The sequence below is a fragment of the Danio rerio genome, chromosome 25 (genome assembly GCF_049306965.1).
Source record: "Danio rerio strain Tuebingen ecotype United States chromosome 25, GRCz12tu, whole genome shotgun sequence".
NCBI classification, from domain to species: domain Eukaryota; kingdom Metazoa; phylum Chordata; class Actinopteri; order Cypriniformes; family Danionidae; genus Danio; species Danio rerio.
The window spans coordinates 36,844,086-36,868,076 of NC_133200.1; the positions used below are offsets into that span (position 1 = coordinate 36,844,086).

The window sequence follows — 23,991 nt, forward strand, 5'->3', positions numbered from 1 at the left end:
TGTAAGGTAAGTAAGTTAGAAACCGTTTTTATTTATTCCTAATTAAATAAACTCCCGTAATGTCACCCACCCCCCTTTTGGTACAGTCTGTAAACTAAACACCCCCGGGTTGCAACTTTGGTACAGTACCCGATTAAAGCGGCCGCCCAAAACCCGCTGCATCTTGTCCTCAACCTTACTAAACTGCCGTATAAACACAATATCACACTCGTAGCAGTGTGATATGGCTGTATATCAGCACTGGTGGTACACTAAGGCACTCGGCCTATATATAGACCTATATATACTGCAGATATTTAATTCAACAGAGCAGCATGTCAGTTTGTGCGCTGAAGCATATAAGCGGACCTTGTTTTGAACTTCCTCAAATATTCTTGTTTATTTTGTAGATAACTGACCAACAAAACTACATTAAAATAACCAACAAATTATACCAAACGAAATTAGTTTTATAAAAGAATTTTTCAGTTTCTCCATCTCACCCGTGGCGAGGGAATGTTTATTATTAAGTGAAACTGGCCTCAGTCGGTTTTAGTCTGCTTCAAACCTGCAGGAAAACATCAGGCTTCACCAAATGGCTGGTTATTTTACCAACAATTAGGGTCAAAAGTGGCAGCCTATACCAAGACTTCAAAGAAATCTTAATATTAATAATATTGAGGGACCACAACAGATCAATGTCATAACGGATGCTCAATGTAGCCTAGTTTACAGCAGACATCATGTTAGTTAAATTGTGTCATCTGTCATACAGTAGGTCTACAGGTGTGTTATTATTTTTTTTACTAAAGAAGATACATTAGTTGAGTATCACCAAAGAAACTGCATTATGTAAAACTAAAACGGCACAGTATCGGGAGCAGGTCTGTATCGGTTGATACTCAGAATTTTGATATCAGAATCAGATCGGTTCCCAAAAAATGGTATCGGTGCATCCCTAGCTAGAATAGTTGGCGGTTCATTCTGCTGTGGTGACCCCTGATAAATAAGGGATTCAGCTGAAAAAGAAATTAATAATTACATATATGAAATGTGTTGATTAATATCTGCTATAAGTCATTTTTCACCAGCAGAGCTTCAAAGTCTTAATTAACCTCAAGGGTTTACTTTGTCTCGTCTACACCCTCGCTTTAAACCACACAATTAGTCACGAATACTTCAGCACGGTTGAAAAGGAGTTTCTCATTAAAATAACCACAAAAAAGCAATGATACATTGACTGTGTTATGAACAGCATTTTGCTTTGACTTTTTATAATTTTTTTCATTTTAATTCAGCCTAGAGCGCAGATTTCTGTGCCTACTTGTAATATATACAGTCGAAGCCCTGTTTATTTTAACCCTCATTTCTGTTTAACGGAGGGCAGACTTTTTCAGCACATTTCTAAACATAATAGTTTTAATAACTCATTTCTAATAACTGATTTATCTTTGCCATGATGACAGTAAATAATATTTGACTAGATATTCTTTAAGACACTTCTATACAGCTTAAAGTGACATTTAAAGGCTAAACTAGGTTAATTAGGTTAACTAGGCAGGTTAGTGTAATTAGACAAGTTATTGTATAACGATGGTTTGTTCTGTAGACTATCGGGAAAAAATAGCTTAAAGGGGATAATAATTTTGTCCTTAAAATGGCTTTAAAAAAATAAAAACTGCTTTTATTCTAGCCGAAATAAAACAAATAAGGCTTTCTCTAGAAGTAAAAATAGTATCAGACATACTGTGAACATTTCCTTGCTCTGTTAAACATCATTTGGGAAATATTGGAAGAAAAAATATTCGAAAGAGAGCTAATAAGTCTGACTTCAACTGTTTATCGGTACATCAATTAAAAGATCTGCTATTCAAAATGTGTTGATTAAAAACTACTAATGTCCAAAATTGCTCTTGTTTTAAATAAATAATTAATAATAATTAATACACAAAATATAGAAAATTGTGTGGAATGATAATATTTTTTTCAAGGTATCATCTCGAAGTTGGACATTTCAGCATTGTGAAAACACTAGTTACAGTTATTGTAAAGATTATTATATGCATTTAAAAGCAATATGAGTGATTCTATTGCATGTGTATTTTACATTTCAAGACGTTAAAGATTAAAACTCTTTAAAACAGTAATTATTTCCAGCATCTTATTGACAGCATATTTAAATTTTATAAATCAGCTTTTGCCAAACATAGAGAAATAAACTTTTATATAGTTTGTCAACTCTGTTATGGATGAATTTAGTAATGTGTAGAAATAACAAATTATAGCAAGTAAAATTCTTATGGGTCGTTACTAAATTGTAACTGAATTGATTGCAACAATGCTAATTATACTATTTCGGCCCACCTGGAAACCTGGAATGTCACTTGGCCCACGCTATAAGGTCCATGCTGGAGCCGAGCCTGACCAGCAGCAAAATCAGTTTTTGGAGTCTACATTTCTTAATGCAACATGATCTTTAATTTAGGACTGCAACAACGAATAGATTAAATCGATAAAAATCGGTAACTAAAAGCGTTGGCAACGAATTTCAGAATCCATTCATTGTGTCGCGGGGTATCTGGCGCTGGGCCAGAGAGAGCTCCCACTGAGCAGAGCTCTTAGTAAGGGACCGTCGGAAAATTGCTTTTTTTGTGTGTTTTTTTTTTTTTCTTTTTCTTTTTTTTTTAACCGAAAACAACCAATTTAACCCCGCTGAGAAAGACATGTCATAGTATCACAATTATGCAGCGTTTTAACAGCCTTATACTTAATTTATGTTTTAGACATGTAAATACACACATACTATAGTAAAACGAAACCTGTAGAGTTTGTAAAACACACAAGGAAGCCTAACAATCCATTCCAATATAATTTGCTGATGTGTTTTGTTCATGTCAGATACACACAGTGAAAGTAACTTAAGTTGAATCTACTCTTCAAGTTCACCAGCCACTTACTTGTATTTGGGGAGTAACTGGTGAATTTATGTGCTGAATCCTGCGTGTTCTGCTTTCTGAATGAGGCAAACTTGCGGCCACAAGTAAACATGGCGACAACCATCTAACCTTATAGATCACGATCACTCGCACGTTTATGTGAACTGGTAAAACTTCTGTTTGAGATTATATCTCATTAAGATCATTTTTCTTAACCAATTTGCAAATAATTTAGCTTGTTTTAAGCAAATAATCACTTAATTTTGAGGGGGGTCAGTAAAACAAGACATAATTTCTTACGCTACTTCATGTGTCTAGTATATGTATCTTGATTTAAAAATATTTTGATATTTGGATTGAAAACAGGACAACTACTTTATTTTTTATTAATAATAAAATAAACTATGCTAGGAAAATAATGCTTCTCTCTTTTTTTAAAATCCAATTCATTGATTAATCGGAAAAATAATCGACAGATTAATCGGTTATTAAAACAATCGTTAGTTGCAGCCCTACTTTAATTACTATTCAATCTAGTTTTTGGCATAAAAGAAAAATGAATAATCATGACCCATACTTTATTTTTGACCACTGTTAAAAGGATATCCATGAAACTGCATGGTCAAATCAACTTATTGTGTGACTAGAACAAAAAAAAAAGTTTCTCACAAATTCCCGACCTAAACCTATTGCATTCATCAAAACAGTTACTAAAGATAGAGAGCTTTTGGAAACGGGTTGTATAATCTTTAATAAGAAAACATGATAGAATCTCTATAAAAAACCTGCCTATTCCCTCTTAATCAGACAAAAGAGAAAGTATTATTACCACTTCATGGAAATCAAACATCGTTTATAACATTCAATGATGGAAACGGTTATAATACAACAGCATAGCGGTAATCTACAGTACATGGACTGGCAGCAGTATTCTCCAGATAAATATACACAGTACATAATAATCATGAACGCAGCACCTAAAATATGCTATCATGCATCAATTTAGCATCGATAACGCTGAGTTGTCTATCAGTACCATCTTCCAATCCAGTGGGCTTTGACCACAGAAATGTGCGTGAACAAGAAATTAGTAGTATTTGCACTGTGTAAAAGTCTTAGGCCACTAATTTTTAGCCCCAAAATAGGTTTAGAGTCGGTTAGTTCTTTTATTTGTCTGTAGCATGTCTGTTTGAAATATCAAATTACATTTCCAGAGATTGTTTTTGGTCAATAATTGTGATAATGCAGTGAGATTGAGAAGAAACGGAGACAAACTAAATCCAGAATAAATTGGGCAATATCTCTTAAGATGCTTCTAAAAACCAACCTGCAAAGCTACAGCACTGTCCAAAGTTGTAGACACTTGTGTTTAAATGCTGTAACATGAGAATACTTAAAAAAAAAAAATGCATACACTGGGGAAAATGAGTATTCCTACTCCCACCGATGGTCATGAGCTTTGGGTCCTGACCGAAAGGACAAGATCTCGGATGCAAGCAGCTGAAACGAGTTTCCTTCGAAGGTCGGCAGGGTGCACTCTTCTGGATGGGGTGAGGAGCTCTGACACCTGGAAGGAGCTCGGAGTAGAGCTGCTGGTCCTCCACATCGAGAGAAGTCAGCTGAGGTGGCTCGGGCATCTGTTTTGGATGCCTCCTGGACGCCTACCAAGTGAGGTGTTCCAGGCATGTCCCACCGGGGGAGGCCTCGGGGAAGACCCAGGACACGCTGGAGGGACTTTGTCTCTCGGCTGGCCTGGAAACGATCCCCCCGGAGGAAGTGTCTGGGATAAGGGAAGTCTGGGGTTCTCTCCTAAGACTGATGCACCCCCAACTTGGCCCAGGAAAAGCGGCAGAGAATGAATGAATGAAAAGCCCTGTTCAACTCTCTGTGATCATCTCATCAGTTTTCATTCATTTTCCCTGCGGCTTAGTCTCTTCACCAATCAGGGCTCGCCACAGCAGAATGAACCGCCAACTTATCCAGCAAGTATTTTACACATCGGATGCCTTCAAGCTGCAACCCATCACTAGGAAACACCCATTCACACTCAGTCACACACACATACACTACAGACAGTTTAGCCTACCCAATTCACCTACTGTATAGCGCATATCTTTGGACTGTGGGGGAAACCGGAGCACCAGGAGGAAATCTGCACAAACATGGGGAGAACATGCAAACTTGAGGCTCAAACCAGCAACATTCTTGCTGTGAGGCGACAGTGCTACCCACTGCGCCACCCTCGTAGGTTTTACACATTTAAAATGTTTTTAAAATGGAGCCTGTTTGTAATAAAGAAAAGACAAAGGGCGCTTCAAGTAGGTGTGTGTGTGTGTGTGTGTGTGTGTGTGTGTGTACTACATGCTTTGTAATGGCATTTGTTTGTCTCATCATTGCAGAAAACAATGCATCATTTGCTGGACTCCACCACAAATATATCAAAGGTACTTGCTATATTTGACTCCTAAAATGAATCCTGATTCTGGATCTGTTTCTAGTGGCCTAAGACTTGTGCGCAGTACTGTATATTAAACGTCCGTGTTTTAAGCTCTGCTGAGGTGTGTGTTTTCAGTAGTGTCCTCTTCGTCTTGCTCCTCCTCCGTGTCCGGCTCATGAATAAAGCCGTAGCGCCGATAGACTGATCCGTCCCGACTAGTGTAGACCACGTCCACTTCATCCCCGCTGTCATCCGGCTCTGGGACACCGTGTGGCATCGGTCGAGGTCTGGGCTCTTCTCGGGCCACTCCGCTCAGCCGCTCATAGCTCCGTCTCCAGCATAATCTTTTTTTGGCTCTTGCCTGCACCAGGGCGAACACCACTAGCGCTAGCACCACAGCTAGTAGTAGAGCTGCGGGTAAGGCTGCGGATGCATGCTGGACTGCTTTGGACCTCAGAATAATGTCGTCCTGACTTTCATTTGGTACAGGCATTTCAAGACACAACGCTGTAAAAGAGAAAGAGAATGGCACTGAATTGACTTTTTTTTGATTTATTGTAAAATGTAAAATAGTTTTTTAAAGTATTTTTCAAATACACCCCTGAACAAACTCTTAAGAACGGGGGAAACATCACAGGTAGATCATTATCGGATTGCAAGTACTACTTTCAAATACTCAAAGAAGACAGGGGTACAAAAGCCAAAACACAGAGAAGAGGCAGTTTATTGAGAAGAAATTTAAACTCAAACAGGCTGTTTATCAGATGATAAAGTTTAGGACCGTAGGCCAAAAAAACACGACAATAGCAGTGAAATGGTCAAAAATGACTCAGTAGTGAGCAGTGGTGGAAGGAGTACTGAAAAATCATACTCCATTAAAAGTAGCATTACTTGCCTAAAAATGCAGTGCAAGTAGAGTAAAAGGATCTGTTGTAAATATTACTCAAAGTATAATTACTTTAAAGTACTGAATAGTAGTGAGTATTGCTGATGCTGAAGCTGATGCATTTACATGTAATTTGTGTGTAAACGTAACCTTCTGTAGTGCATTTAGTTATTGCCCAGCAGGCACACAACATTACGAGACATTAATATTAAGTTAGATTTAGGTTGTGATTATCAGGTGACCAAAATTCAACATCTAGGCAGTCTAAAGACAATGCTATTTTGATGTCCAATAATGATGTTGATTTTTGGAGTGATTTTAGGTTGTTACAAAGTGACCAAAATCCAACGTCAAGCCAACATCTTAAACCAGCGTCATATTGACGTCAAATACTGATGTTTACTCGTCAGATAACGCTGGGTACGCTTTTATGACCGTTTACACTGTCAAAAGGCGTACCGTACCGTACCACTTTTTCGGGACCCTTTCGAAAGGGTCCCAAAAGGTGGAGCTACACGCGCAGCTGAACGCTATTGGTTTACAGAGATACGTCATTCGTAGACTCAACAAGCCAGAATGTAAACAAAGGATCCGCCATGTTTGAAATACACAGCGAGAGATTACAGCGGAATTATGAATACATATTCAGCCATGGTCGATCCTGCAAACAAACCCTGTCGTTGTCATGATAAACAGCCACAAAGCCATGGAGAAGAGCAGATTCACCCTGTGCCGCGTAGTTTAACGAGCCAATCTGAAGCCCGAGTGGTTTCGCTTTCTTCCTTGCGCTCGCCGCCCATCTCTATCTAAAATAACAAACTTTAAAAAAGTTTAAAAAAAGGAAAAAAGGCGAAGCCAATGAGCACGTTATTTCTTCAGCAAGCGTGAACAAACTGCCTTGTTTTAATCTTTACTATCACCTTTTGGACTAATATGAACTGGGAATGATGGAATGACTCTCTAACAGAGGCTACATGACATGTGCTGCTGAAGATTGCAGACACAGATGAGAGGTTTGCACTGACTGTAGGCTATACTTTGTGTTGTTTTGAACCTAATTAAGGACGAAATGTCTGCTTTGTGTAGTTCTGTAGTTGGTAACCTATCGGAGACTGTAAGGGTCTGTATGTGTTCATATAGGTTCATTAATTTATTTATTTAATATAATTACAGACGTTACAGTAGGCTGTTTCGCACTGTCATTGATCTGCAGTTATAATCAACTCCTGTTTATAGAAAAGTTAGTAATAAACATTTATACACAAGTATTTGTGTGTAAAGCATCTGTTTTGTGAGAAGTGCTTTTCATATAATATGTGAACGACCTGTGCAGCTTTATTGTAGACATTTTCTCGAGCGAAAATGACGTCGACTGAAACTGTCATGCACCACGCCCACCAAAAGGTTACCCTTGGCAGTGTAAACGCAAGCCTGATAAAGGTGACCCGTACCGACCCAAACTACCGTACTGAACCAGTCAGTGGAAACGAGCCATTAGTAGACCGACTGCTTAATATCTGCTCCTTTAACAGACATTTAACTGACTGTAAGAAACTTTGCAAGTACATGGCCACTTACACTAACCTAACAGTCTGCTTGTCTAATGAGAATTTGCTGCAATGTAACTTTAAATTCAACAAACAGACCATCAAATGAAAGTGACCGAGGTGTTTTGTCGGGCAGGCATTGTGAATTGTAGCATTGCCCTGTTGAAAGATCCAGTCAATACTGCACAGACTGGAGGGCCCTCAGTCAAGAGGCATCCCCGCTGTAACATGGCCACATAACCAGCAGTTGTTAGTCGTCCCTCCACAAACTGATGCTCAATTTTACCATTGAAGGAAAAAGCACCCCAGATCATGATGGAGCCTTTAGAAGACGTCTCATGTGGAATCTCCTTGTCATGCTAGTATTGTTGGAAGCCATTAGGACCAAACAGGTTACTTTTTTTTTTTTTTTTTTTTTCTTCAGAGAAGAAAACTCTTCACGTATTCCCATTCTCTATAATACTACAAGCTTTAGTGGACTTGGTGATAATGGTGTCATTTATTATCTTATTTCTCACAATAGCCTGCTGTCATGAGTCAAGCCGTTCAGGTTTGGACAGATTATGAGTCAGATTTGTTTCATGTGAACTGATTTCTTAATAATACAATACAATAAATGAACCAAACCCACAAAACACATCATAAAGCAGACAAAAACATCTGACAGAGTTATGCAGTAGATTTGTTTAGTGAAGGGGCTGAGCTAACTTCGCTGATAATCCTCTCTATGGTGAAGCGAACCGCACAAAAGAGTCCAAATTAATCGCCAAATCAATTAGAGTCGCAAGTATTGACATTACAGTTCAATACAAGTTAAAAAGCTAACAATGATGTAGGGAAACACCCCGTATCTGTTCAGTTTGTGAATCAATCACACGGGTTTTGTTAAACATTATTAACGAGTCATTTAGGATTGCCTCAGAATGTTAGATCAGGCCACATCTCCTCCACCACCGTCACACTCAACACTGGTGTACCACAGGGCTGTGTGCTGAGCCCCTTCCTCTATTCCCATTTTACCATCGACTGTAGACCTGTGAACGGATTCAACACCATCATCAAATTCGCAGATGACACCACAGTGATTGGTCTAACCAGCAACTATGATGAGACGGCCTACAGGGAGGAGATACAGCATCTGGCCACTTGGTGCACAGACAATAATCTGCTCCTTAACACCAACAAGACCAAGCAGCTCATTGTGGACTTCAGGAAGGGACAAACAGGCGCACAAGATCCCATCCACATCAATTGGATGGCGGTTGAGCCCGTCTCATCCGTCAAGTTCCTGGGGACCCACATCTCAAAGGACCTTTCCTGGACCACCAACACCTCCAGCCTGGTCAAGAAGGCTCACCAGCGCCTATTCTTCTTAAGGCAACCTAAGAACCAGCTTTCATCAGCCGTCTTGATGAACTTCTACCGATGTACAATAGAAGGCATCCTGACCAGCTGCATCACAGTCTGGTATGGAAGCTGCTCTGTTTCTTCTGGATATCCTCTATAGCTGGCAGTGTGGTCCCTGTGATGCGTTGGGCAGTTTTCACCACCCGCTGCAGTGCCTTACGCAACACTGTCTGCACCGAGCACGCAGTATTCTTAGGGACACTTCTCACCCTGCTCACAGACTGCTCCCCCTGGACAAAAACCAGCAGACTGAGGAACAGCTTTTTCCCCCGAGCTGTCCTTTTGAACTCTGCCCCTCACTGACTCTTTTGCCCCCCCTAATACACCCCACAATCTCCTCTAACTTATACTCCTTACAATCACTGCACTGTTTAACATTTGCACAATTTAAAATCGCACATTGCACTGATTCACTGTACTCATCCACTGCACATATACATTTGTAATTATGTTTATCTATCTGCACACTTCTGTTCATTTCGGGCGCATATGTGACAAACGGTTGCAATTTCGAGACCTGAATTCCATGCAAATGTCAGAATGTCACCAAAATAGCAAAACACTTTCTATAATTTTTGTGTAGGCTTGTGTTACAAAACTGTAAAAATATTTAAATATTAAATTTAAATATCTGCTTTACCCAAGTCACACAAGTGCCAATCTTGCATCTGACACATCCATAACGCATGTTTACAGATTGATATTTTTCTGCTCCCATAACGGTGTGGTTACTTATTTTGGGAAGTATAAACATGTTTCAATGCTCAGCAGTAAAGTAAAGTGTTCTCTAAATATCTAAATGAAGTATAAATGAGAGTGATACCTGAGCTGGAATCGCAGAGACAGCATTTTTGCTCCGTCTGTTCTGACTGGCAGCAGGGCAAACACTGGCTGTCGATGGCATGAAGCGCGAACCCTGGGCGGCAGGTGAGGCAGCTGCGGGGCCCGGCGGCAGAGCAGTGTTTACAGGACCCGGCGCAGGGTTCACAGACGCCCTGACAGCATTGAAAAAGACATGAGTCAAATGTTCGGTTTAGCCATGGCAGTGTTGTTAGAATAGGGTATATGCAGAAGGACTTTTACATTTCAGTAACCGAGTTCAAGAGCTTCAGGTGATCAGTATGCCATTACAAAAATCGCCACGCTAAAGGTTCAAGAAACCCTTGAGCACTTTCTTTGATTTCCTAGATAATTTTAAATCCATCTTCTGAGTTTAAAATCATTATTCAAGAGTTCACACTTAGCTATTGCTTGGTAATAGAGGCATGCTGTCATGGGAGAGAACCCTGAGCTCAGAGATACTTGAGCCCAGGGCTCCCATCTGGTCATATACTGCAGTGGTTCTCAAAGTGGGGGTCGGAACCCCCCAAGGGGTCGCAAGACAATGAAGGGGGCTCACCTGGGGCCTCATGTATCAACATTAAAGTAAAGCAAAGTTTGTGCGTACGCCAGGGGTCCATTCTTCGTACCTCGCTTAAATGATCTAAGATGATTTGGCAGATCATGGATCTTTTAACCTTGATAACTGATCTCTCGCTAATTTGGTTCTTCAAGTTCGCGAACCAGATTAGAATGTCTGGATAAACTGATCTGAGATCGCTGCATGTGTTGTGAAGGACAGATCTATCGATCCTCGAAATCATGATCAGCAATGCAACGATTGGCTGACGGCACAGCAGCGCAATGACATCATCTGATTAATATTCATTTATCCATGTGAGCAAAATTACATCAAATTAGCAGTAAACGGTTTGTTGAATGCGACATGCAATAACCTTCCACATTTGTTGTGAGCTGCAGGCTTTACACTTTCATGTGTCGAGAGTATTCATCATGTATTTCAATGCAAATCAGTGCATTTAGTTCCACATTTAGAAAAGATTGTCTATTATAGTAGCCATTTTTTAATCGGTGTAAAGAATAACTGGTTGTTTACAAAAGCATTTTGATATTGGTAAAGGCGTCTGCAACTTTTGTGAAGCATCAAATCACTATTAACTATCAAAACATGTTTATGACTGCATAAATGAATTATTGCTTTAAAAAAAGTCACATTGTGCATTTCTATCATACACAATTTGTACTAAAGCGATCTAAAACGTTCATATCAATAAGTTTTCTCTTTGCACCACCAGGTGGCAGTCTTTGTACTTTCATTTTGAGGGTGCAGATTGCATAAGTTTTATAAATATGTATAACTTTTATTTATTTTATTAATGACTATAACTTTATATGTAGTTAAAAAATATGTACCATTTTCCTAAGTGTATATAACTAATACTGTAAGAAAATATCAGAATTCGGAGCATACTTTCTGTATTATTTTTGCTTGAACTGAGCCGATCTAATCCTGTTTATATGAATTGAACCTGCTCCCGATCAGGTTTGATCTAGCAGAACTGTTGCTATGACAACAACTCTCGGATCAGCTTTGAAGAACGAAACGATCCTGGATCGTGTCAAATCGTCAATATCCAAATCCAGCTAACTGCGTAATCCACGTACGAAGAACGGACCCCAGGTTTCATGCTCAGAATCGCTCACGTTTGGATTTACTAACGATTAACTGAACGTGGTGAATGTGCGCACCTCCACGCCAGCTTTATGGCTGGCGTACGCACATTTTTTTGTGCGTGTCTGTTTTATTTCCATTGGCGACTCCTAGAGGCAGTTGTGTTAAATTGCACTCTACAAAGTGTCTTCTCAGCTTGTATGCTATATAACAGCAGGTTAAACTTTCTGGCACATTTACAGCACTCGCATACATAAAATTAAATGGTGGATAGACTTGGGACTATTGGTGTGTGTGCGCCTTTGCATGCAAGGTTTTTGTATTTATAACCACCTCATGGGATACTGGGGGTCGCGAGTCACTGGCATTGTTATTTTGGGGGTCATGGGCTGAAAAGTTTGGAAACCCCTGATACACTGTAGCATAGAAGGGGATCCAATGTCAGGTCGGTCTTGAGAGCTTCCTCTGATAAAGGAGGGATGGGGGAATTCTTCAAAAACGAAGATAATGGAAGATAACCTGGGATATTTATTGAAAGCTTGGATTCATCTGATTTGGTTTATCGATGATGGTTGATGCGGGACCAGCCACGATTCTGATCATATGAGAAGACCCTGCTTCTTAATTTTTATTGACAGCATGTGCTTTCCAATGAGAGACCTGCCAAGCTGCGAGGCACGCAGTATTTAGGTGGTTGTGAAGGGTCGTATGTGTTTGATTCTATGATCCACTGGGTTTGTTGCATGTTTTTCCCTGCGATGCTGCTAGGGCCGATACAGCCAAGCTGTTTGTGTGCAGCAAGCATTTTTGTTAGGAGAATTGGAGAATGTTGGACTTTGTCTTTTATCAGTTGAGTTTGTTACCATTCAGACACATTACCTATATCTGTGCTGTTGTGTTCGCACATGTTTAAAATCTCCAGATTAGCTGGATGGTTGGAATAGTGGATAGCAGTACAGCAGGTCCCTTCCTTGTCTGTGTCTGCATTCAGACACAGGGATTCAAGAGAAGAGAAGTCCTCCTCGTGTATAGTGTTTATATAAACACAATTATCTCTATAATGATATAAATCGTCAGTAAACTATGACATTAAAATGAGTTAGGAAGTGTGTAGCCAGAAAGACGTTAAGAATATGGTCTGACCCTTTAGTCATGCAACGTTAGACTGCTTCAACACTGAAATGAATTTGAAATGTTGAGGCTAGGGTTATTTATCATATCCTGTAATGCAATGTTGCATCTATAAATGGTTTCATCATGGTTATTGCCTAATTCGAGTGGTTGCCAAATATCACGCATGAAGGTGACATTATTTTGCAAGTAAAAACATGTTATCTTTTTTTAAAGGCTTCGGACGGTGCACAACGTTTCCTCATCAGTTATAGACAGGCTTGCATTCGTTACCACAGAGAAATGCTGGCTCACATTTCAATACAATTTTGCAAGGATGTGCAATGCAAATATTTTTCATACGGCAGTGTGTAAATGCAGTGCAAAATGGCCCCACTTACATCTTGTGAGTAATATCGGCTTTCCTCACAGCGAGGGTAACAAACCCCATCCTGCAGGACGCTGCCCCAGTCACACGACACACAACCCTGAGGAGTGTTATCTGAAAATCACACAGCGACATGTACAATAGACGACTGTAAGAGAATGTTATGCAAATGATAGCGATCTCATTTGTTTCCTTTTCCAATAAGTCAACACGCTATCAAAATGAATAAACAACATTATTAAAATTCCAGCTTTTCGGGAAGTCTCCGTAAGCAATTAAAGATGGTCGTAGTTGCTTTTTGGTGCACATGTTATGAATGCACTGTACTTTAAATGGGCTTGGTGAGTACAGTAGCTCCAGTGAAGACGAGGCTTGTCATGCCACATGATGCAAACCTACTGTTATGGCTATGATTGGCTATTGGTTTACTGGCTAAGATTGTGAATTAAGCATTAAAACATGTTTGGTGTTGAATAAAGTTGCTAAGGGGTCTACTCTGCACTGGAAAGGCCAGTAGGCTGGTAAAGATGGCATCCATACAGTAGGCATATTTATTTTAAACGCACAGATCATGTTGATTTCCATTTTGTGGCGACACTATTAAAACCTTTTTATTTTTGCTAAATTCACCTTGTTCGCCATGTTTTCATCCTTATTTTTACAGTAAATAAGGTAGAAGTGGTGCTAGTGAGGTCAGCAGGGGGCGCTTAACCTGCAGTCTGTGTGAGTCCTAATGCCCTAGTATAGTGAAGGGGACACTACTGTAACGGGTGTGTGTGTTCAGTAAGTGAAGAGCGAAGGGTATGGGTGTAGCTAGGGCTGTGAATGGGAGGTGTAGGGAGCGGGTTGAGTTTGATTGGTAAGTGAAGAGCGTGATTTAAGGTGGGGGGGGGGGGGGATCTGTAACTCGAGTGGGTTCAGTAAGTGCAAAGGGGTTGGGGGTGTGGCTAGGGGTGCAATCAGCAAGTAAAGACAAGGGGGTAGGGGCTTTGATCGATCAGTGAAGAGGTGGGAAGGTTGGGTGGGTGCGTTCAGTAAGTGTAAGGGGGGTGGCTGAGTTTAATCGGTAAGTGAAGAGCGGTGGGAGGGGTTAAGAATGCGATCGGTAAGTAAAGAGCAGAAGGAGAAGAGTTTTGATAGGTAAGTGAATGGGTGCAGGGGGTTGTGATCAGTAAGTGAGGGGCAGGGGGATGAATTGCCATCAATAACTGAAGAGGGTGTGTTTGTTTAGTAAGTGAAGAGAAAGGGGGAGTGGCTAGGGGCAGATTGGTAAGTGAAGGGGGGTTGAGTATGATCGGTAAGTAAAGAGCGGTGGGAGGGGTTTCGAGTGAGATTGATTAGTAAAGAGCAGGGGGGCTTTGATCACTAAGAGGTGGGAAGGGAGGTTTCGTTCGGTAAGCGAGGGGCGATAGGGGAGTGTGATCGGTAACTGAAGAGGGTGAGTGCATTCAGTAAGTGAAGAGCAGGGAGTGGGGATGTGAGTAGGTGTGCGATCGGTAAGTGAAGTGGGGGGGGGGGTTGTGTTTGATCGGTAAGTGAAGAGGTGAGGAGTTGTGAGGGGTTAAGACAATGAAAATTTGGGGAGAGGGGGGTTGTGTTTGGTAAGTGAGGGGCGGGAGGGGAGTGCAATCGGTAACTAAAGAGGGGGAATATGTGTTTAGTAAGTGAAGAGCGGAGGGTGGGGGTGTGGCTGGGGGATCAGTAAGTAAAGAGTGAAGGGGGCTTTGATTTGCTTAGTGATGTGGTGGGAAAAAGGGGTTGAGTTGAGAGTACAATCGGTAAGTGAAGTAAGGTTGGGCAGGCCAGATTCATGATTGACCATCAAGCCACCAGAAAATGTCCTGGTGCTCTCCTGACTGGAGTAGAAACATGAACTGGACTTTCATGGTGGAAAAAGAACCACGGTAGTTTCTCTGGTTGCAACAACTTTCTGATGAAGTTACTATTTTGTTCTCAGAAAACTGTGCTTATTTATGCAAATGTTCAAATTTTCTGCAAAAAAATAACTGTACCATAAATCCTGATGATTGAGCTTTACTTGTATTGAACCCAGAATATACCCTTAAACTGCAAAGTTGTTCACAATTGGAGGGTTAGTAAGTCAGATATCATTCTTCCAGGGAATACAGCTGAGCAACTTCTTTAGAATTACATGAGAACATCAATATATTTATCCAGGTATTACTTTAATACCTTATTGGTTAAGTCAACAAGTTGCATTTAAATGGTGTATCTATAGCATGCACTTTTCATTGGTACTGACTAGTCAAACAGAACAATATCCATCTGCCGGGAATAATAATCTGTGATCAAATAAGGGATGGTAATTAATAATGAACTGAGTTGACGTTGGCACCATAGAATCTGATAAGATGTGAGAACTATAATAACAGAAGCACCTGTGCAGGACTTGCAGCTGGTGTGGCACTGTCTGCAGCTGTGGCCACTCTCAAAAAAGCGCTGCGGACATTGATCCACACACTGCCTGGTGCCTTGCAGGTCCAACATTGTTGGTGTGCAAACCCTGCAGGCATCTGGTCCCGGGCCTGAGCACTGTACACAGGAGCTGTCGCACTTTTCACAGCGTTCCCCTGAGCTGTAGTACCTGAAGATGGAACATCAAGCGTAATACATGTTCTCTTGTAATTATATATGAAGACAACAGAGGAAGGAAATAATTAGCTATTAGTAAGACTTCCTGAAATTTCTCATTGAATCACCACAAGTGGCTGTCACCATTCCTCAAGACCCTGACTTTGTCACTATTTCTCAAGACCCTGACCCTGTCACTACTCCTCAAGACCCTGACCCTGTCACTACTCCTCAAGACCCTGACCCTGTCACTACTCCTCAAGACCCTGACCCTGTCACTACTCCTCAAGACCCTGACCCTGTCACTACTCCTCAAGACCCTGACCCTGTCACTACTCCTCAAGACCCTGACCCTGTCACTACTCCTCAAGACCCTGACCCTGTCACTACTCCTCAAGACCCTGACCCTGTCACTACTCCTCAAGACTCTGCCCCTGTCACTACTCCTCAAGACCCTGACCCTGTCACTACTCCTCAAGACCCTGACCATTGTCACTACTCCTCAAGGCCCTGACCATTGTCACTACTCCTCAAGGCCCCGACCCTGTCATTATTCCTCAAGGCCCCGACCCTGTCATTATTCCTCAAGGCCCCGACCCTGTCATTACTCCTCAAGACCCCGACCCTGTCATTACTCCTCAAGACCCTGACCCTGTCATTACTCCTCAAGACCCTGACCCTGTCACTACTCCTCAAGACCCTGACCATTGTCACTACTCCTCAAGGCCCTGACCATTGTCACTACTCCTCAAGGCCCTGACCATTGTCACTACTCCTCAAGGCCCCGACCCTGTCATTATTCCTCAAGGCCCCGACCCTGTCATTATTCCTCAAGGCCCCGACCCTGTCATTATTCCTCAAGGCCCCGACCCTGTCATTATTCCTCAAGGCCCCGACCCTGTCATTATTCCTCAAGGCCCCGACCCTGTCATTATTCCTCAAGGCCCCGACCCTGTCATTATTCCTCAAGGCCCCGACCCTGTCATTATTCCTCAAGGCCCTGACCCTGTCATTATTCCTCAAGACCCTGACCCTGTCATTACTCCTCAAGACCCTGACCCTGTCACTACTCCTTAGGGTCGGGGTATTGAGGAGTAATGACAGGGTCAGGATCCTGGTAAGTGATGAAAGGGTCAGGGCCTTGTCACTACTCCTTAAGACCCTAACCCTGTCAATACTTTAAGACCCTGACTTTGTCACTATTTCTCAAGACCCTGACTCTGTCATTACTCCTCAAGACCCTGTCACTACTCCTCAAGACCCTGACCCTGTCATTACTCCTCAAGACCCTGACCATTGTCACTACTCCTCAAGGCCCTGACCCTGTCATTACTCCTCAAGGCCCTGACCCTGTCATTATTCCTCAAGACCCCGACCCTGTCATTATTCCTCAAGACCCCGACCCTGTCATTATTCCTCAAGACCCCGACCCTGTCACTACTCCTCAAGACCCTGACTCTGTCCCTATTTCTCAAGACCCTGATCCTGTTATGACTCCTCAAGACCCTGACCATTGTCACTACTCCTCAAGACCCTGACCCTGTCTCTATTCCTCAAGAACCTGACCCTGGCTCCTGACTACACACTTTAAGAACCTTAGAAGAGAAAGAGGGAGAGAGAGAAAGATAGAGTGAGATGTTCTTACCCTGTGGGACAGTGAATAACGCAGAGATGAGAGAGAAGATGAAGGTATCCTGGTGCACAGCTCAGACAGTCTCTGGGAGATGCTCCAGTACAGGTGCCACACACATGATCACAGGGCATACAGAAACCCAGCTCTACCCCGTCAGCCACCTCATGGGCACTGTAAGTTCCTGCTGGACATTTGCTCACACATGAACCATCTGGAACATAAATGCATTCCCAACATTAGGTAGATCTTCTGCAACAAAGCATTTCAGATCTAACAATGTGATTTAAAGGCTAACCTTCAAGTACCAGCAAATTAAAAACATCAAAATCAATAAAGTTTTCATAGCAGTAAATAAAGTGGCATTCATTCATACTGTTGAGAAAGTTGGGCAGGGCACAAGTCTGGCAGTCAAAGGGTCCAGGGCCTTCACAGGACTGGCAGAGCCGATGGCATGCTTGGCAAGTGAACTGGTTGTTTTGCAGGAATGTTCTGGGAGGGCAGTCTGAATCCCCAGTTACCCCACACATCATGGTGTTAGGATCCAGAACCAGTCCTTTTCCACACTGCAGACACTGGGTGGGCTCTGGACCCTCACAAAGCGCACAGGTCTGGTGACATTCTGTCGTGCCAAAAATGGGCTGTATAAGTGAATCTGGTTACATCTGTTCACATATCAGTCACATTTATCTACATACATTCAAATTATTTCACATATAAAAAGCCAGTATACGTCAGTTTTAGCATGAATGGCACATGAAAACTGAAGCAGAATTATTACAGTTGTAATTTTAATCAACCAAGTTTAAACAATATATAAATACCTAAAATTTTTGTCTCTATGTTAGAATAAAACTACAGCTAATACTTTACCCTGACATTCTTTATCAGAGGTCTGGTAATAAGTGCCTCCTGGGCACATTTCCAAGCAGGTGCCTTCATAGAGTTTTGGTGTGAGGACAGAGCAGGTCTCGCAGTCATCAGAAAGAGGACCAGAGCATGTGGCACAGGTGGCATGGCAGCTCACACACACCCCCTGATCCAAGTCTTCAAAGTAACCCTTCGGACAGACGGCCTTGCATGCCCCGTTTAAGAGCAAATAGAGGAAACTGCACTCTGAAAGCAAATAGATACAGGATATATTTGTTCTTTATGAAGTGATTGTAATCTTATTTCCACTGAAGGTAATCAAAACGTGTTACTACTGCTATGTAAACAACACGGATGAATTCAGTGTAACACTTAAGTACAGACTAATTCTGAATATTAACTAGTGACTTATTCGTATGCTTATTATTAAGATATAAGCTGTTTATTACCATGTATAAAGTACATACTCTGCATGATCTTATTCTACATCCCTGATTCTACCCAATACCTCAAGCCCACTACTACTAACTATTAACAAAGACTACAGAATACACAAGACATGTCACTTGTATTGTTTTGAATGGAGAAAAGTATAACAATCAATATGGCTAGTAAAACCCGCCTTCTAGTACAGGAGCCAATCGTTGATCGCTATATGGCAAATAAAGCCCGCCTTCTAGTACAAAAGCCAATCGTCGATCGCTATATGGCGAATAAAGCCCACCTTCTAGTATTGTAGCCGATCATCAATCGCTATATGACAAATAAAGCCCGCCTTCTAGTACAAGAGACAATGGTCTATCGCTATATGGCGAATAAAGCCTGCCTTCTAGTACAGGAGCCAATAGTCGATCGCTATATGGTGAATAAAGCCCGCCTTCTAGCACAAGAGCTAATCGTTGATCACTATTTGGCGAATAAAGCCCGCCTTCTAGTACAGGAGCGAGTCGTCGATTGCTATATGGCGAATAAAGCCCGCCTTCTACTACTGGAGCCAATCATAGATCGCTATATGGCAAATAAAGCCCGCCTTATAGTACAAGAGCCAATCGTCGATCAATATATGGTGAATAAAGCCCGCCTTCTAGTACAGGAACCAATCGTCAATCGCTATATGGCGAATAAAGCCTGTCTTCCAATACAGGAGCCAATCAGATCGCTATATGGCGAATAAAGCCCGTCTTCTAGTGCAGGATCCAATCATAGATCGCTATATGGCGAATAAAGCCCGCCTTCTACTACAGGAGCCATTCGTCGATCGCTATATGGCGAATAGATGAAATTCAATCGTAAGCTTGGCAAGTAGTTTTGGAGAGTTTAATGTTTCCCCATTCAGACAGAATGCTCGAGCATACTGCCCGAGAGGTGTATCAAAGATGGCCACCGAGTGAAATGACTTGCTTAAAGGGACTTTGCTATTAATGAGCAGTAAATTAGTAATTTATTGAGGTAAAATGGTTTAATAATAGTGAGAATTTAAATAAAAACCTTAAAATAAAGACTGACTGAATTCAGAATTAGTTGCTTCAAATTCGATCTCTGCAATAATATATTCTCACTCGTGCAGATGGAGTAATCTGTGCAGGCGTCACAGTGAGGAGCACAGCGTCTGCATGTGCCGTCTTCTGCCACGTAGCTCATGGGGGCGCAGCTCTGGCGGCACTGCCCATTGGCCAGATGAAGACCCTCTCGACACGAAAGGCACTCTGTGCTTGTGCCATCACAGGTCAGACAGAGTCCATCGCAGGGTTCACATGTCCCCATTTTTGTCTCAAAATAACCTCTGCAAGAAAAACCAAAAGATACAAACTACTTTTAAAATGGCAGGAGCTCTGTCCCATTCTCTCTCTTTATTTTTAAGTTGATTACGTCAAACATAGAATAAGGAATGCACATTTCAGAGCACTGCACAGGATCTTTAAAGATTCATTTGGAAACCCCTAATTTGGAGGAATTTCAGGTTGAAAAGCAATCCGAATGATGTATAGAAACTCAAACAACCAACTCCTCTCTTCTATTGTAAAAACTAAGATAAGAGACAAGACTTTTGTCAGGTAGTGTACCTAAGTTTTAAAAACGACAAACAATAACTTGACTTCTAGTTGATCATTTGGTATCAGAAGTGGCTTTTATGAAAGGCAAAGGCCTCTAGATTAAACTTATTTGACCACAATAAAATATAATCATGTCTTGATTTTGAATGATTTCATTAGGACAGTAAGGTCTGACTGACTTTGCTTAGAAAAAAGTCACTAAACAGAAATAATGTCCAGTATAGAATATAAAGTCCTGCTGCAGTAGAGACAGAATGAATATTGTGTCTGACTCCATCATGAGCTTGGAGGACTGCATCCATACATCTGACTCAAATCACCTAATAATAGTCATCTGGAATAACAAAGAAAGCGTTCTTGAAGGACTTCCAGAGTTCATCAAGATCCTTTAGATTCATCTTTAATGCCTCCTCCATCTTACCCCAGACATGCTCAATAATGCTCAAGTCTGGTGACTGGGCTGGCCAATCCTGCAGCAGATTGCTTTTTTCTTTGCTTTTAAGAGCTTTGATGTGGAGGCTGAAGTATGAGGAGCGCTATCCTGCTGGAGAACTTGCCCTCTCCTGTGGTTTGTAATGTAACGGGCAGCACAAATGATTGATCTCTCAGGCTGTTGATGTTGCAGATCTCTCGCACGCCCCCATACTGAATGTAACCATGATTTCTTCTTCACCGAACTTGACTGATTTCTGTGAGAATCTTGGGTCCATGCTGGTTCCAGTAGGTCTTCTGCAGTGTTTGGCAGAATGAATCATCTGTTAAACTGCATCCCACTTTTCCAAATGATCAACTAGAAGTCAAGTTATTTGCATTTAGTCATTTAGCAGACGCTTTTATCCAAAGCGACTTACAAATGAGGACAAGGAAGCAATTTACACAACTATAAGAGCAGCAATGAATAAGTGCTGTAGGCAAGTTTCAGGTGTGTAAAGTCTAAGAAGGAAAGCATTAGTAATGTGAGAAATTATTATTATTATTATTATTATTATTTTATTTGTACAGTTAGTGGTATAGCTAGAGAGGCAATTGCAGATTAGGAAGTGAAGTTATTATTTGTTGCTCTTACAACTGGGATCAACAACAAGACATTTGTCAGGTAGCATATGCCTTTCTTGTTTTGTTTTTTCCTGTGTTTATGATGTGGCTATCATCATTGCAAGATTTTCACATGGTTTAAATTTGTTAAATTTTCAACGTATACAATAAAATAAAATAATTTGATCTGTGAATAAATTAGATCAACAGAAGATGAATTGATGATCTCTCTATACAGACATTTCAAATATAGAGCTGAAGTCAGAATTATTAGCCCCCTTTTGAATTCTTTTTTCTTTAAATATTTCCTGAATGATGTTTAACAGAGCAAGGACATTTTCACAGCATGTCTGATAATATTTTTTCTTCTGGAGAAAGTCTCATTTGTTTTATTTTGGCTAGAATAAAAGCAGTTTTCAATTTTTTTTAAACACCATTTTGAGGACAAAGTTATTAGCCCACTTTAAGCTAAACTTTTTTTCCGATAGTCTACAGAACAAACCATCGATATACAATAACTTGCCTAATTACCCTAACCTGCCTAGTTACCCTACTTAACCTAGTTAAGCCTTTAAATGTCACTTAAAGCTGTATAGAAGTGTCTTGAACAATATCTAGTCAAATGTTATTTACTGTCATCATGACAGAGATAAAATAAATCAGTTATTAGAGATGAGTTATTAAAACTATTATGTTTAGAAATGTGTTGAAAAAGTCTTCTCTGTTAAACAGAAATTGGGGGAAAAAAATAAACAGGGGGGCTAATAATTCTGACTTTAACTTTAGATCAATCACTCATTTCATCAGTGTTTATCAGTTATCAATTATTCTCTTTTTTGCAGCACCGTCTGACAGCATTTCGTATGGTCTAACTTTAGTTTGACACTGGCTTTACTCTTCTCCCATTTAGTAAAAATGTAAGCTGTCTCTGAGTGAGAGATAAAGAGCGCCACCTTCTGGCACCAGCAAATAATTCCATTTTCACTTTATCTCAAAGGAACAGTTTTAAAGTTTAAGTTTGTAATTTAGGCTGTAATGCAATCACACAACATTGTTCGGATATTATTGAAATTTTACTGCAAAACTGGATGTTTTAGTCCCTTTTTTAGGGCAGAGTTTTTAAGCAGTTTTTAAATTTAGCTTTTTTTCAGTTTTGTCACAAAAAAACAAAGGATGTTAATTGTATCTGAGCTTCATGATCTGCACAATATTGCAATGAGATTGTGTTGGATCAAAGTATTATTCTATATATCCTGATGGATAAAGGGACTAAGCCGAAAAGAAAATGAATGAATGTATAAGTGTGGTGTGTGAATGGTTTGTTTCAGAATCAGAGAATCACTCTATTTATTTATTTTATCTCGATTTATCATTTAATTATTATATTTTTATTATTTATTTGTATATTTAACTCATATTGTCCTTTAATTATTATATTTTTATTATTTATTTGTATATTTAACTCCAATATTGTCATTTAATTATTATATTTTTATTATTTATTTGTATATTTAACTCAAATGTTGTCATTTAATTATTATATTTTTATTATTTATTTGTATATTTAACTCAAATATTGTCATTTAATTATTATATTGTTATTTATTTAACTTAATTATTGTCATTTATTTAATAATATTTTATTTAAAAAATGTATTTATATTTTTAACTCATTTACTGTCATTCATTATTATTTTTATTTTTTATTTATTTTTTTAGTTATTTATTTGTTTAACTTGATTATTGTAATTTATTTATTATTTTTTATTATTGGTTATTTAACTCAATTATTGTCATTATTATATTTTTATTATTTATTAATTTTTTTAACTTAGTGTTTTATTTATTTATTTATTATTTTTATTAATTATTTATTTATTTAACTCCAATTATTGTCATTTATTTATTATATATCCTATATATCCTGATGAATAAAGGGATTAAGCTGAAAAGAGAATGAATGAATGAATGAATGAATGAATGTATGTATGGTAAGTGTGGTGTGAATGGTCTGTTTCAGAATCAGAGACTCACTCTGGACACTCTGACCAGCAGTTTCCCTGCAGCAGGTAGAGCTGATAGGAGTCGCTCTTACAGGTCAAACACTCGTCTGCGCTCTGGCAGAGCTCGCAGTTCTCAGCGCACCGTTCACACTGCAAACTAGAGCTGTTGCCATAAAAACCCAGCGGACATCCATCCACACACACCGACTCCTGCTCCAGCATGAACCCTGAAGGAAACACACACATTATTCACACATATCCTTCATTTTCTTTTCGGCTTAGTCTCTTTATTAATCTGGGGTCGCCACAGCGGAATGAACCGCCAACTTACCCAGCCAATGTTTTATGTTTCCAGCTGCAACCCAATACTGGGAAACATCCATACACACTCATTTACACACATACACTACAGACAATTTTAGCTTACCCAATTCCCCTATAGCGCATGTGCTTGGACAAGGAGAGCAACACAAGGAGAACATTCAAACTCCACACAGAAATGCTAACTGGCCCAGCTGAGGCTCGAATCAGCGACCTTCTTGCTGTGCTGAATATATAATTTTAATTATATTATGCTGACCTATATTTAATCAAATGTTAAATGT

General features: G+C 40.3%; 2 protein-coding genes across 3 annotated transcripts in view; one reads left to right on the plus strand and one right to left on the minus strand.

Annotated features, from left to right (window-relative positions):
• The window catches only part of otud7a (OTU deubiquitinase 7A), a 192,359-nt gene that overhangs the window by 42,182 nt on the left and 126,186 nt on the right, over positions 1 to 23,991 (plus strand). Inside the window, exon 2 of one of the 2 annotated variants that reach the window (XM_073943368.1) lies at positions 19,862 to 20,020. The exons of the other annotated variant lie outside the window; for it this stretch is intronic. The gene's annotated coding sequence lies outside the window, so the exon portion shown is untranslated. The remainder of the gene's footprint in view (positions 1 to 19,861; positions 20,021 to 23,991) is intronic. 2 annotated transcript variants of the gene reach the window in all.
• Positions 3,648 to 23,991, minus strand: part of LOC100330575 (uncharacterized) — a 45,201-nt gene continuing 24,857 nt past the window's right edge. The window contains exons 8-16 of the mRNA XM_002666910.7: positions 23,418 to 23,613; positions 19,854 to 20,077; positions 18,298 to 18,540; positions 17,801 to 18,046; positions 17,440 to 17,638; positions 15,602 to 15,807; positions 13,216 to 13,316; positions 10,016 to 10,187; positions 3,648 to 5,859 (exon numbers count right to left, since the gene is read on the minus strand). Of these exons, the coding sequence (XP_002666956.3) occupies positions 5,459 to 5,859; positions 10,016 to 10,187; positions 13,216 to 13,316; positions 15,602 to 15,807; positions 17,440 to 17,638; positions 17,801 to 18,046; positions 18,298 to 18,540; positions 19,854 to 20,077; positions 23,418 to 23,613 (1,988 nt within the window). The 3' untranslated portion in view covers positions 3,648 to 5,458. The remainder of the gene's footprint in view (positions 5,860 to 10,015; positions 10,188 to 13,215; positions 13,317 to 15,601; positions 15,808 to 17,439; positions 17,639 to 17,800; positions 18,047 to 18,297; positions 18,541 to 19,853; positions 20,078 to 23,417; positions 23,614 to 23,991) is intronic.